Source organism: Arvicola amphibius, chromosome X, assembly GCF_903992535.2.
Source record: "Arvicola amphibius chromosome X, mArvAmp1.2, whole genome shotgun sequence".
NCBI lineage: Eukaryota > Metazoa > Chordata > Mammalia > Rodentia > Cricetidae > Arvicola > Arvicola amphibius.
In genome coordinates this window covers 86,835,818-86,850,565 of record NC_052065.1, presented here as the reverse complement: position 1 = coordinate 86,850,565, position 14,748 = coordinate 86,835,818, and the positions used below count along the sequence as shown (strand labels likewise).

Genomic DNA, 14,748 nt, shown 5'->3' with positions numbered 1-14,748 from the left:
AGAACTGCGCTGCAGCTCCATCTCGTCATAGTTCTATTTTCACCGTCTGCTCTTAAATCCATCTGAACTTTACACTGGGGTATCATGTGAAGTGGCTATCCAATTCCTAGCACCAATTATTGAGAAGCTACAGTTTTGCTAATGATTTGGAATGTCTATTGGTCTATGGGAAGTAATCATTAAGAAATTCTTTTCAGGCCCAGAGAGTTGGTTCAGTAGTTAAGAGCAATTGCTGCTCTTGCAGAGAGCATAAGTACAATTTCCAGCACCCACAGTGGACGGCTCACAGTCACCATAATTCCAGTTCCTGGGCACACCATGCTTTTTTTTCCCTTGGCATCAGTAGACATTTCACATATATATATAAATAAATACGAAAAAAATATTTTTTTAAAAAAATAAGAGATTTTTGCAAATGTTTTCTGCATCCATGGTAAAATATCCCCAAAACCTAAAGAAATTCAGAAAAGAGCAGCACTTCTGTCTTACTTATTTTTCGGTAATGGTGATAGAACACCATGGCGAAAACAACTTATAAAAGAAAGTGTTCGGGTGGTGGTGATGCACACCTTTTAATCCCAGCACTCGAGAGGCAGAGGCAGGCTGATCTCTGAGTTCAAGACAAGCCTGGTCTTAGAGCGAGTTCCAGGCCTGGCTTCATAGCTGCTGGGAAACCCTGTCTCGAAAAACCAAAACAAAAAAAAAATAGAAAGAAAGAAAAAAAAGTGTTTAATTTGGGGCTTGGCTTCAGCGGGTTAGTTCATGACGATAGAGTAAAGGCGTGTCCACAGAACAGCCTAGAGCTTCATCTTGAGGCACAATTTGGAAACTGAGAGGCTGGGAGTGAGTCTTTTGAAACCCCAAAGCCTGACTCCAGTGACCCGCCTCCTGCAACAAGACCACACTTCCTAATCCTTCCCCACAGAAGTTCCACCAATCAGGGACCAAGTATTCAAATATATGTAAACCAATGGGGGCTATTCTCATTAAAACTACCACAACATCCACAGGTAACCATATTTCCTTTCTTCTTTCATTACAGAGGAGGGGTGAGGAGTCTAGTGAAATGGAACAGATTTCAATCATTGAAAGGTTTCCGTACCCATTCCAGGTGAGTTATTTTGTGTAACCCACTCCGGAAAAGCCTCTGTAATGAAGTCACTAGGCATCAGGTGAAGGATACTAGGTTCCGGTGAGCAGAAATTGAAGTAGTCAAGGAAGTCCTGTTAGGGAACCAGGCCCCTGCATAGTACGCTGTCGCTGAGAGGAGTTTTCAGCAGAAAAAGAGTTCTTCTCCAAGGCAGACACTCACAGAAGGAGGAGACGCGAGTCTCAAATTGTCTTCCCCGAAAGGGTTGAAGGGAAATTGTCAGCAAAATAAGTGGGGCAGCTTAAGGTGTGGACACGGGGTTAAAGATAACCAGTCATCAGCAAATGCACAGTCAATTGTCACAGCTCTTTATGGGCCCTGTGTCAGAAAATGACATAATATGGGGGTGGGGTTTTCAGCTCTACTAGACCATTCTTTGAGAATCTGCACAGGCCCAAGGGAGGAGTCAATGGTTTCTCCTAATTCCGTCTCTCTCTCCATATTACTTTCTCCTAATTCTCTCTCTCTCCCTCCCTCTCCCTCTCCCTCCCTCCCTCTCCCTCCCTCCCTCTCCCTCTCACCCTCTCCCTCTCTTCCCTCTCCCTCTCCCTCTCCTCCCTTTCCCCCTCCCTCCCTCCCTCCCTCTCTCTCTCTCTCTCTCTCTCTCTCTCTCTCTCTCTCTCTCTCTCTCTCTCTCTCTCTCTCTCTCTCTCTCTCTCTCCCCCACTCACTGTCCCTCCTAACCCCCTCTCTCCTCTCTCCGACAATTTTTAAAAAGACGAGGTCCCTTTATGAGCTGTAAAGCAGGTCTCAACCTTACAACCTCCTACCATAGTCCTCCAATTGCTGGGATTACAGGTTTATTAACTAGTGCTACCACATCTACTCAGAACTGGTGATACTGCTTGGTAAGAGATCTTGGCAGCCTCTGAAAGGTAACCTAGGAAACCATTATTATAATTAACTCTGTCAGAGGTCTGATCTACAGCAAAGCTCGGGCTGGCTAATACATACCCCAGCTGTGTTACTTGCAGGATTAATGATTTCTTTTGAAGTCAAATAAAAGCAACAAAACATAGGCTTGCGTACATGAGATTAGGCCAGCTGTGTTTGTTGGCTAGGAACAACAGAAGTTAGGATTCTGGCTTTCCAGAGAGTCTTAGAGAAAGAGGTCTTATTCTTTGAATGCTAACATTCATGAGAATGACTCTCAGGTCCCCACAAGATGCTTCTGAGCTGCAAATGAGATATGTTTACTATTGGAAGCCCTTCACTTATTAAATATGTGGCAGAAGCCTCTTGGCATTCCAGCAAAGGATTGTTTGTTTATTTCCAGCTAAAAATTTTACAATGTATGAGATTGACAAGCATGTTTGATTTTCTATTTTCCCCATCTACACAGTTTCTTTCCATATTTACACCTCAAAAGGACTATAAATCAACGCCAGTCCTATTCTGATATGTCTTGTTTATGACAGCTGAATTGAGAAAGGCACTCTGCTTGTTGACTGATCATGTCACTTCCTTCTGGCTCTGCATGTCTGCTTAATGGCGGTCATGTGGGTTGAAAAGACCAAAACGGAGAGAAAAGGGGTAGTATTAGGAAGTGCAGTGTGGGGAAGGTTTATTAGACATAAACCTATGCTCCAGTCTAGTCTGAAACAGGTCAAGAACATCATTCTGATAGCTAGAGCATAAGCCATAGCAAAGAGTACGATTTGGGCTTCAAACCGGCTTGCTTGTATCCTGAGAACTGTGGAGGCAACACACAGTGAATGTAGCAGCCTCGGCAGCAGTGAAAGCCAGAAAAGGAAGTGGAAAGTCTCAGGGGAGGGGGCTTTCTGTCATGGATGTATGAGCACAAGCAAGACTAGCAAGCAAAAAGAAAAATGTAAAATGATCTCTTTCGTGGCTGACTGTTAGAAAACTTGTGAGAGAAGGGTGTTTGTGACATAGTTTTTATTACCACTGTCTTTTAGCCCAATGATCTCGCTTGGCTGCACGAGCCGATGATGAAGAAGGGCATTATATAAAGAACATTAATTCATAATTCAAAAATAACTTGTATTTGACTTTAGAATTCATTCTGTGATGCCTACTAACTCTATGAGGATTCGGCCTAGTTTTTTTTAACACTATTTCACTGTGTACCTCAGGCTAGCCTAGAATTTACCCTCCTTCTGCCTCAGCTTCCCCAGCAATGGGATTACAGGTGTAAGTCACCATGCTTGACTTCAGAACAAAATCTATTATATTTTATGTGTCTGTGTAATACCCAGCATAATGAACGTGGTAAGTGTTAAAAAAATACTGATTTGACGATAGTCCCTGATGTATACTTACTCAATTTGAAGTAAGTTTGTAGCTCTAAATTTGTTTTGGCAAATAATGAGAGAAAGCCTCTGGAAAGCATTGTTAATAGTCATAAATGAAAATTTACTCCCTCTTTTCCAATTTGAAAAACCCACAAATAGTAATCATATATATTGTCCTTTCAATTTTCTTCCATAAAAAACGAAATTTAATACTGAGATCATAAAATATTCCTTGTTGTTTTTTTTTTTTTTTTGGTTTTTTGAGACAGGGTTTCGCTGTAGTTTTAGAGCCTGTCCTGGAACTAGCTCTTGTAGACCAAACTGGCCTCGAACTCACAGAGATCTGCCTGCCTCTGCCTCCCTAGTACTGGTATTAAAGGCGTGCACCACCACCGCCGGGCTAAAATATCCCTTGTGTAAAAAAAAAAAAAAAAAAACAACCTCTTACCAAATGCTAAATGAGATATTGTGGACTAAATAGGCACATAAATTAAAATATACATCAAAAGGGCTTAAGAAAAGCTAAGAGCTTTGAGGTCTTGCATCCCTGGACATAAGTGTTCAGGAATTCTTCAGCTGGTTTACCTGACCCCTGGACCACAGCTAACTGAAGACCCTGATTTTCTTTCTTTCTTTTATACAACAGATATGCAATGTTGTTCCTTAAGATTCACTTATTGCTTTAAGATTTTTCTTCTATTTTCTGAACCTTAACCTTGAAATGTGGTATGTTCATCACTCCAGGTTGTATATGATGAAGGACCTCTCTATGTTTTCTCCCCAACTGAAGAGCTGAGAAAGCGTTGGATTCACCAGCTCAAACATGGTGAGTTTTACTTGGAAAGTAAACTAGTTTTACAAAGGAAAAGAGAACCGAGGGGTGGTGGTGCACAACTTTAATCCCAGGACTCGGGAGGCAGAGACAGGTGGATCTCTGTGAGTTCAAGGTCAACCTGGTCTACAAGAGCTAGTTCCAGGAAAAGTAAAAGAAATAAATTATAAGAAAGAGAGGAGAGGCTGGAGAGAGGAAAAGAGAGAGAAGGAGAATTGAGGTATAGAGAAAGGAAGAATGAATTAATGGAAGAGAAAGGACTCAGAGGAGGGAGAGAAGAATCGAGAGTGTTTGCCTCAACATATAAACAGAAGATGACATACTAGACTGAGTTGTAACCCAGTCCTGTCATCTCTCCAGTGCAATTTTGTGCTTTATTATATTACTATTACTATTATTATTATTGTGTGTGTGTGCCTGCATGCCACAGCATGTGTGTGGAGATACTTTCAGTAGCTTGCTTTCTCCTTCCATTGCATATGAAAGCTCCTTTACCCAGGAAACCATCTCAGCAGCCCTTTCTTTTTTATATATACATTTTTTATTGAGATTTATTGAGCTCTACATTTTTCTTTGCTCCCCTCCCTGCCTCTACCCTCTCCGCTTCAATCCTCCTGCAAGGTCCCCATGCTCCCAACTTACTCAGAAGATCTTGTCTTTTTCTACTTTCTACTTCCCATGTAGATTAGATCTATGCAAGTCTCTCTTAGTGTCCACATTGTCTAAGTTCTCTGGGATTGTGGTTTGTAGGCTGGCTTTCATTGCTTTATGTTAAACAAAATCACCTACGAGTGAGTACATAACACGTGTGAAAGTAGAAGAAAAACCATAAGGCACCAGATAGAACGGGGCAACCATCTCCTCACTGTGGGTCACTATCTCCGAAGGAGCTAGTTTGTAGTCATTGCTTCGGGAAGACCTAAACTTGAACATTTCCTCGGGGCTTCACCACACAGTGGTAGAGATAAGTTTCGCTGCAGATGCTTGCAGCACAGGATGCATGCACATAGTCTCGTGTGTATATATAGTGACATGTCAAGTGACTGAGAGATTAACTGGTTGAGTTGACATCAGGAAAGGCTGCCTCGAGAAACAGGAAGGAGGGCAGCCTGATAACGGCACAGTTGGGTTATTGCACGACAGCCCTTTGTCTTCATGAACATTTAGATTCCAATACGCAGTGGTTTGCCTTGAAAGTATACTTAGTACACATTGCAATCACCAATTCTTTCAAACTGAAGGGGAAAAGGAAGGGAAGGACCATTTAGTTATTGAGTTCTTACTGTGTAGCAGACACAGAGCTAAGTAACTTTATCTGCATTAACTGTGTTTCATTCTCACAGTAATCTTGGACTAAGAGCAACAATAACTAGCACCTTACAGGCAATGACTGTGTACCAGGATCTGTGATAAGTGCTTCAAATGTTTCGGCTCATTCAATCCTCACAATAATTTTCTGATTTAGCACTCTCCTATTTCCACGTGAAAGAACTGAGACTCAAAGAAAAGACATACCTGCTCATGAGCATGTACCAGTCAGTGGTGAAGCCGTAGCTTGAGACTCAGTTCGCAAAACAAATAGACTTTGGCCAGGCCAGAGAACTATTCCTAGCGACTGGGATAAGAACTACTGAGGGCCGGGCGGTGGTGGCGCACGCCTTTAATCCCAGCACTCGGGAGGCAGAGGCAGACGGATCTCTGTGAGTTTGAGACCAGCCTGGTCTACAAGAGCTAGCTCCAGGACAGGCTCCAAAGCCACAGAGAAACTCTGTCTCGAAAAACCAAAAAAAAAAAAAAAAAAAAAAAAAAAGAACTACTGAGGGCATTGAGATTTGTACCTCTTTGGTTCCCTCGAGAGTGTTGCATTCAAGCACACAGAAAGCCATTGATAAACAGATACCCAGATAGATTTTTCTATGGGAGTAAGTACCTGCCACCAATTTAGGCTCTGCACGAATGGCTGGCAGCGAGTTAGGAAACAGGAAGCCACGGGCAGCCTATCTGAGGAGAAGCGAGGGAGAAATGTGTGAGTTGGCGGTTCTTTTACACTTCAAACATTAATTTCCAAACCAAGTTCATTAACCAAAATTACAATGGGCTAAGCATAAAGCCAAGACGACAAAAACACTGTCTCTTCAGCTGGTTTGCTAATGGTCAGTAGACCTAGGTCAGGGTACCTAGGTGCAGTTTTGCGTTCCCTTCTGCTTTGCTGAAGATGCACCCGGTATAACTTGTCAAACCTCTTTGGCCATCCCACAGGGGACAAAAGCAGAAACTGCTGCTTCTTCTCCTTCTTCGCAACTTAATTGGGCTTATTATTGTCCTCAATAATTTTTAGATGTCTTCAGGACATACTTTACACAAAAAATTGCTACAGAGGTGTTATATGAGAAACTGTGTTTCATCGCTTGCTATTTTTAAATTGTGGTCTTTCTTTCTTCTTTTCCCCCACCCTCCAAAAAACCTACGGGACTGAAGATGTATCTCAGTGGTCAAGGGCTTGCCTAGCATGTGCAAGGCCCTGGGCCTTGGTACCTAGAATATCAAAATACAAAGGCAAAACTTCAGTGTGGAAGTAGTTCTGTACGCTAAAGTTGGGCTAAGGACAAGTATGGTGTGCCACTGGCTTGCATGGAAACAGCAGCCTAACAGTGACATCTTTTTAGAGTCACCCTGAGGAGATGAAGAAGGAGCAGCTTCTAGCGATTTGTATTGTTGCTTTGTTGCTGAGAGATTCAGATGGAAGTCCTAATAATCTCAGGATAGTCTTTGGTGCTAATAATGGGGAAAAGGGGGAGCTGTCCTGCTTGTGGTGGTGCACGCCTTTAGTTCCTTTCGTGCATTGCGAAGGAGGTTTCATCTGAGCATTGAGGGGTATTAATTGGAGGCACCTTTCAAAGTATTCCATATCAGTGAGGGGAAGCACTGAGTGACAGAGTGGCTTGCTATACACCATAGGTCTGTGTAATTTATCCTAAGTAAGTTGTACTTAATTTTTAAAGCAGGACCTAATATCCAGCTGCTGTATTTTCTGTTTCCTCTTTCTCCTCCTCCTCCTCCTTCACCTCCTCCTCCTCCTTTACCAGCACATCTTCCCCTTCCTCCTCCTCTTCTTCCTCCTCCACCTTTTATTAAATTTGAGAGCATGTGTGTACAAACATGAGCATCATGCTACAAGTCTGGAGGTCAGAGGACAACTTGCCTTGTGGTATTCAGCTTTCTCTTCTCATCATGTGGATCCTGGGGATTGAAGTCAGGTTAGCAGATTTGGTGGTAAGAGCCTTTACCTGACACCATCTCGCTGCCTCTTTCTATTTTTATTTTACTTTGTTTGTGACTATATCTCATACTGTAGCCCAGGCCGGTATTAAACTTAGGGCCAGCCTTCTGACTCAGCCCTATCAGTGCTAGGATTATAGGTGTGAATCACCACACCAGGTTTGTGGGGACTTTCTCAATGGAATCTTCCATAAAATAGCCATATCACGAGAACTTAGACATGAGCTCTTTCATTGCGCTTTTCTTGAACACAATAATGGGTACTTCTACATTAAAACAACAAGTATTTCTCTCCTATCCCTCCTCCTCTTTAGTGCTAGTACATAAAACCAGGGCCTTGGCCATGCTAAGCACTTGTTTTGTTGCTGAACTATGCACCTCAGTCTCACATCTATTCTTGAATTTGTTTGGTCAAGCTCAACAAAGCCTATCCTAATTGATCTTCAGATACAACCGCCCTGATCTCATCAAAATTGATGGAGCAATGGCACAAGCAGAGCTTCAATAACAAATAAGGGCAGCGAATTATGCCTGCTTGAAACAGAATTTTAGACAGTCTTCTGGTAGCGTGAATGCCATAGATCAGGCTTTCAAGTACTCAGAGAGTAAGCACCAACCATTGAGCTTACCCGACAGGCCACCTGTGCATGGCTGAAGCCATCAGTCTCCCCTAAGTGCTCCTGATGGAACACCCGCTTTTGTAATTCTTTTCTAAGTCGCTGGAAATGCCAGGCCTAGATGTACAACAAAAGTAGGGATGCTGTCTTCAAAATTTTGTTGTCCTTGTGCTGTTTGGCTTTGTCTTGTTCGTTTCGAGACACAGTCTCACTATGTTGACCAATCTAGTTTAAAATTCACTGTGCACCTGAGGCTGGCCTCAGACTCATGGCTCCTCCTACTTTAGACTTCCAAGTGCTGAGGCAGCCATAATGCAGCAGGCCTGGCCACAGACTAGGCAACCCTTCTACCATGGAGCTACCAATCCCAGGAGACTTCTTATTTTATTTTATTTTATTTTATTTTATTTTATTTTATTTTATGCATGTTAGTGTTTTGCCTCCATGTATGTATGTGCACCTTGTGCATGCTGGGTGCCAACAGAGGTCAGAAGGCAGCATCGGGTCTCCTGGAACTGGAGTTACATATGTTTGTGACCTACTATGTGGGGGCTGGCAATCAAAGCCAAGTCCTGTGCAAGAGCACCAAGTGCTCTCAACAGCTGAGCCTACTCTCCAGCCCTCCCTCCCAAAGGGACTTCTTAAGAAACAGACACTATTCGGGAATGTAAGTAGTTCCTTTTTGTTGTTACTTTGGGGCTAGAGTCTCACCACAGAGCCCAGACTGGTCTGGAACTTGTTTTGTAACCCAGGTTGACCCTGAACTACTACTGATCCTTCTGCCTGAGACTCCCAAGTGCTGGGATTACAGACGTGGACCTATAATTTTTTTCTTTTCTTTTCTTTTTTTTAAAGATTTATTTATTTATTATGTATACAACATTCTGCCTCGATATATGCCTGCATGCCAGAAGAGGGTGCCAGATCTCAGTACAGATGGCTGTGAGCCACCATGTGGTTGCTGGGAATTGAACTCAGGACCTCTGGAAGAGCAGCCAGTGCTCTTAACCTCTGAGCCATCTCTCCAGCCCCTCTTTTCTTTTTTTTAGACAGGGTCTCACTTTCTATGTAGCTTTGGAAGACCTGGAGCTCCCTTTGTAGATAGTTCTAGCTTGGAATTCAGAGATCTGCCTGCCTCAGCCTTCTGAGTGCTGGGAATAAAGGCATGGCCTACTACACCAGGTGGCAAGAGGATTCTTCCCCTTCTTCTTTGCTGGTCTCTATTCTTCTTATTAGTTCTTCGGTAGTGATGCGTCGGATGAGGAGTGAGGAGGAGAGGAGGGCGGAGGCGGAGGGGAAGAAGCTAAGAAAGCATCACTAGATCTCATCCTTCTCCTCTTCCTCCTCCTCCTCCTCCTCCTCCTCCTTCTCCTCCTCCTCCTAATTTTTTTGCAACAGGGTTTCTCTTTGAAACTGTCCTGGCCTGGAACTGTCTTTGTAGATCAGGCTGGCCTCTGCCTCCCAAGTGCTGGGATTAAAGGCTGCACCACCACAGCCTGCACATGCTGAGAGGATACTGTGTGCCTTGAAACTGGAGAAAGTGGGAAGCTTTATCCCCCCGCCCCCCCCCCCAGCAGCCTATAAGCATAGACTGGTTTGTCAGAGTGGCCCAATGTTAAGTATTTTAGCAGTGTCTATCGGTGCCTGTCCTCCACAAGGCACAGAGGAACTAGAGGTCTTAAAGCCCTTGGTGAAGGGAGTAGCCCGGGGCGGGGCGGGGAAGCAGAGGGCGCTTATGGTCAGAGCAATTAACCCAGGCAGGGTGGAGTTTCAGTGGCATTATTTAGAAATACCAGCGCCTGCTAATAATTAAAGGTAGATAAACTGTTGGTCACTTGTATCACAGGAGTATTTTTCAAGTCTCTATAGGTGATGCAACTGCCACCACATTGTGCTTGGTAATGTAAAGAGGAACCCTGAAAAGTTGGCAGGGGAAAGTGGGTAAAAGTCTCAAAGGTCGTGATGAGGAACTGGGAATGCGGCTCAGTGGTACAGCGCTCGCCTAGCGCGCTCAGTTCTTAGCACTGCACGCACCCCTTCCCCAATGCATGCTGCACCCCCCATGCATGTTGTGAAAAGCACCTTTTTTGTTGTTTTGCTTGTTTGTTTTTTGAGAGAGGGTTTCATGTAGCCTAGACTGGCCTCGAACTTGCTACATACTTAAGGATGGATGGCCTTGAACTTCAGCCTCTACTTCCTGAGTCCTGCAATTACCAGTGCACACCACTACATCTGTTTTTTTTTGTTTCGTTTTGTTTTGTTCGTTTTGTTTTTCGAGACAGAGTTTCTCTGTGTAGCTTTGGGGCCTGTCCTGGAACTTACTCTGTAGACCAGGCTGGCCTCGAACGCTGCCCGCCTCTACCTCCTGAAGCATGAGCCACCACCGCCTGGCTCCCTACACCTGTTTCATAAGGTGCCAGGGACTGGACCCAGGGTCTTGTGCACGCTAAGCTTGTGCTCTATCAAGTGAGCTACATCTTCTGCTTAGGGGTTTTGTATTGTATGTAGCCCAGCCAAACTTTGAACTTTTGATCTTCCTGTCTCAGCCTTCCAAGTGCAGGGACTATAGTCATGCACTTTTTAAAAATGTTACTTTTAGCTTGTTCACCTGTAAAATACACATGGCCCTTCAGATTTCTAGGCCTCTTCCCACAGCTTTCAAAGCATAAGGAATGACTAGTAAGCTTTTAGAACTTAAGGTATTTTCGCACTGGAATGTTGTGGTTTTGATCTTATGTTATAAAAGAGTCTTCTTGGCAGTAGTGTGCATGTGTTTGCAGCAGCCTGGGTCTTTGTCCCAGTGCCTAATATTGTCAGCTGTTTCCACTGTCCACTCCCCCACCCTTTTTAAGATTTATTTATTTATTTTTATGTATACAGTATTCTGCCTGCATGTATCTCTGCAGGCCAGCAGAGGGCACCAGGTCTCATGGTTGTGAGGCCATGTAGTTGCTGCAAATTGAACTCAGGACCTCCTGTTTCCACTGTCCGAGTTTTTTCAGTTATCCCACACCATCCTAGACGCCTTTTAAAGGGGACTCTCCTGCCTCCACCTCCCACCTTGATTTTCTTCTCTGACATCCATCTCAGTAGGAATGCCGCAGTTACAGATTTGCAGACCGCAGTTAAGTTTTCTAGGTGGGGTCTGAGAATCCAGTTCAGGGTGTCAGGCTTCAGTGACAAGTACTTTCACCATCTGTCTGTTTGCCCTGCCCTGGATCCTTTTTTAAAAATGAAACTATTTTTCATACAATATAATTTGGTCATGGTTTTCCCTTCCCCCAATTCCTCCTAGACTCTAGAATAATCTTCCCCATCTCCCTACCCAGCTTTATATTGTCTCTCTTAAAAAATAAAATAAAATTCAAGACAAAACAGCAAGAAAAACTCCCAAGACAGAAAAGTGTTTTTGAAATTGAGTTTATTGTAAGGTTCTTGAGATGCCACAGAGTTAATTAATTATGAACAATAATTGCACATATCCACAAACCACTATTTGTCAATTACTTTGATTTCTAGAAGAGTTTTAGAGCCTGCCTACCAGCCCTGTAAGGGAAATGGAACTGCATGTTTATTTTGGCAATAAGAAGATTATATACATATAATTATTTATGTATATAGTTATCTTTATACACACACACACACACACACACACACACACACATATATATATATATATATATATCTCACAAATTTGTCCTACTCAGTGGCCAAGGAAGATTGGAATTTTGTGTTTTTTGGTTTATATTTGTGTTTGGTTTCTCCTAAAGGCAGACACACAATTTCTCTCAAGCTCAGTTCTGGTGACTATTCTATGCACACAGAAAGCCTAATACTGCAAGTTCTCCCTAAGGCAGGTGCCACTAAAATATGACTCAGGATCCAGGCAGAGTAGCTCACACCTGGAACCTCAAGACAAGAGAGGCTGAGGCAGTAGTCATTAATTTTAAGTATAAGGCTATCCCAGGCTACATAGTGAATTCCAGGCCAACCTGGGCTGCACAGTGAGACTCTGTCTCAACCAACAATAAGAAAGATGACTCAGAAAGTAGAAACCAGGAAATTGGTATAGTAAAATACGGAATGAGTTAGACCTAGGCTCATGTATTTCCCTCTTCTGCAAAACAAACATCATAGTTAACAACTGCCTGGTACGATAATTATAATGTCTACTTGGAAAACACACACATCTTTGTCATTGGGTTCTGGAGGTATCCGCCAGTTTTATTGTGTTAGTTGAAGAATACAAATTATGACAGGCCACTAAAGATAACTGTGGCTATGTCGTGGTGGTATAGCCTTTAATTCCAGCACTCGGGAGGCAAAGACAGGTGAATCTCAGTGAGATCCAGGCCAGCCTGGTCTACAGAGGGAGCTCCAGGACAGCCAAGGCTACACAGAGAAACCCTGTCTTGAAAAACCAAAATAAGGAGACAAGTGTGCAGGAAATAAAATCAGTGCGAACAGGCAGGCCAGGTTACCCCTGTGAACCAGCCGGGCTCCTTGCGGTCTGTGTCCTTCACGGTGGTTAAGGAGAGAGAGTTGTTGTTTGATGATCAACACTTACCTCTGGCAAAGAGGAGGCAGGCAGATGGTATATTCTCTGGCATATTCTGTGTGGTCTCTCTTCTCTTTCACAACAGTAATCCGCTACAATAGTGACCTGGTACAGAAATACCACCCTTGCTTCTGGATTGATGGACAGTATCTCTGCTGCTCTCAGACAGCCAAAAATGCCATGGGCTGCCAAATCTTGGAGAACAGGAATGGAAGTAAGATATCTGATCAGTACAACCCCTCTCCTGTGTGTGTGTGTGTGTGTGTGTGTGTGTGTGTGTGTATTGCTGGGGATGGAACCCAAGGCTTCAGACAACTGCGTCCGCACTCTGATTTTGACATTATTTCCATCACACTCTCGAGGGCTTGTCAAATTCAAGGACACGGCACAAATTCGCACATTCTGACTGCTGGGGGGTATTAGTTAATGCAGGCTGAAATTCAGCTGGTATTATGCTAAGATGAGTGGCTAGGCACCCAGAATGTCATTTTGACTTGCCAGATGCGGTGTATACAGCAGCAAAGCCAAACCTGTCTGGGCCCTCCCCTAAAATGCATCTTATAGTGTCACTGGCTTCTTGTTTTACAGGCTTAAAACCTGGGAGTTCTCATCGAAAAACGAAAAAGCCTCTTCCCCCTACTCCAGAGGAAGATCAGGTATAATGGGAAGTGACATACAGCTGTGGGCTAAATGCAAACTTGTTGTCACCAGGCATGGTGGCACATACTTTTAATCACAGCACTCAGGAGGCAGAGGCAGGAGAATCTCTGTATTGAGTCTAGCCTGCTCTACAGAGCGAGTTCCAGAACAGCCAGGACTACACAGGGAAGCCCTGTTTCAAAAAACAAAACAAGAGAAAACTGTTGTGAGTCACTGACCACACATTAGAGTGTTAGACATGCCTGGAACTTGGAAGTGCTCATTGATGTTTACACTGAGCAAAAGGGTTTGCCCATCTACTTAGACATCCTCTTCAATGAGAAGAGGGCTATCATATACCTCTTGGCAGCTGTTTAATGTATTTAGTCTCAATTTTTTGAGACACAGTAATTTGAAAGAAAATGGCCCCCATAGGCTCCTAGGGAGTGGCACAATTAGGAGGTGTGGCCTTGCTATAATAGGTGTGGCTTTGTTGGAGAAACTGTGTTACTAGGGGATGGGATTTGAGGTCTTAGACTCTCAAACCAGGCCTAGTGACTCAGTCTCTTCCTACTGCCTTTGGATCTGGATGTAAGCCCTCTCAACTCCTTCTCTATCGCCATGTCTGTCTGTAACCATCATGCTTCCTTCCATGACGATAATGAACTAAATCTCTGAAAATGTAAGCCAGCCCCAATTAAAGATTTCCCTTTATAAGAATTGCTGTGGTCATGGTATCTCTTCACATCAATTGAAACTCTAGCTAAGATAAGACAGTGTCTCACTCTTTAGCCCTGACTATCCTGGAACTCACCCTGTAGACAGGCTGACCTCAAACTCACAGAGATCTGCCTGCCTCTGCCTCCAGAGTGGTGGGATTAAAGGTGTGCCCCACCATGCCCTACTTATTTCTTTTAATTAAAAGTGTTTTCAAACATACAGTAAGGTTAAAAGACTTAGCACTTGGGCTAGAGTGATGACTCAGCAGTTAAAAACACTGGCTGTTCTCCCAGAGGTCCTGAGTTCAATTCCCAACAAGCACATGGCTATTCACAACCATCTGTAATGCGATCTGGCGCCCTCTTCTGGCATGCAGCAGAACACTGTATACATAATAAATAAATAAATAAATAAATAAATAAATAAATAAATAAATCTTAAAAAGGAAAGAATTTAGCACTGAACATTTTTAGATTCTACCACTGCCATTTCCCATTTGTTTCTTTCTTGCTTCTCTTTTGCATTTTGAGATAGAGTCTCACTATGTAATCCAAGGTGGCCTCAATCTCCCTCTTTTCCTTTTTTGGGGGAGAACATGGTCTTAGGTAGCCAAAACTGTCTCAAACTAAATATGTAGTTTCAGATGGTCTTTAACTACTAATCCTCCTATGCCCCTATGCCAGGTGCTGCCATGTCAT

At 43.4% G+C, this 14,748-nt stretch overlaps 1 protein-coding gene across 2 annotated transcripts in view; it reads left to right on the top strand.

Moving 5' to 3' along the window:
• The window catches only part of Btk (Bruton tyrosine kinase), a 43,783-nt gene that overhangs the window by 14,144 nt on the left and 14,891 nt on the right, over nt 1-14,748 (top strand). For both annotated transcript variants that reach the window (XM_038316292.1, XM_038316294.1), the window contains exons 4-7: nt 1,043-1,111; nt 4,150-4,231; nt 12,777-12,905; nt 13,280-13,347. In XM_038316292.1, coding sequence (XP_038172220.1) covers nt 1,043-1,111; nt 4,150-4,231; nt 12,777-12,905; nt 13,280-13,347 — 348 coding nt within the window. The remainder of the gene's footprint in view (nt 1-1,042; nt 1,112-4,149; nt 4,232-12,776; nt 12,906-13,279; nt 13,348-14,748) is intronic.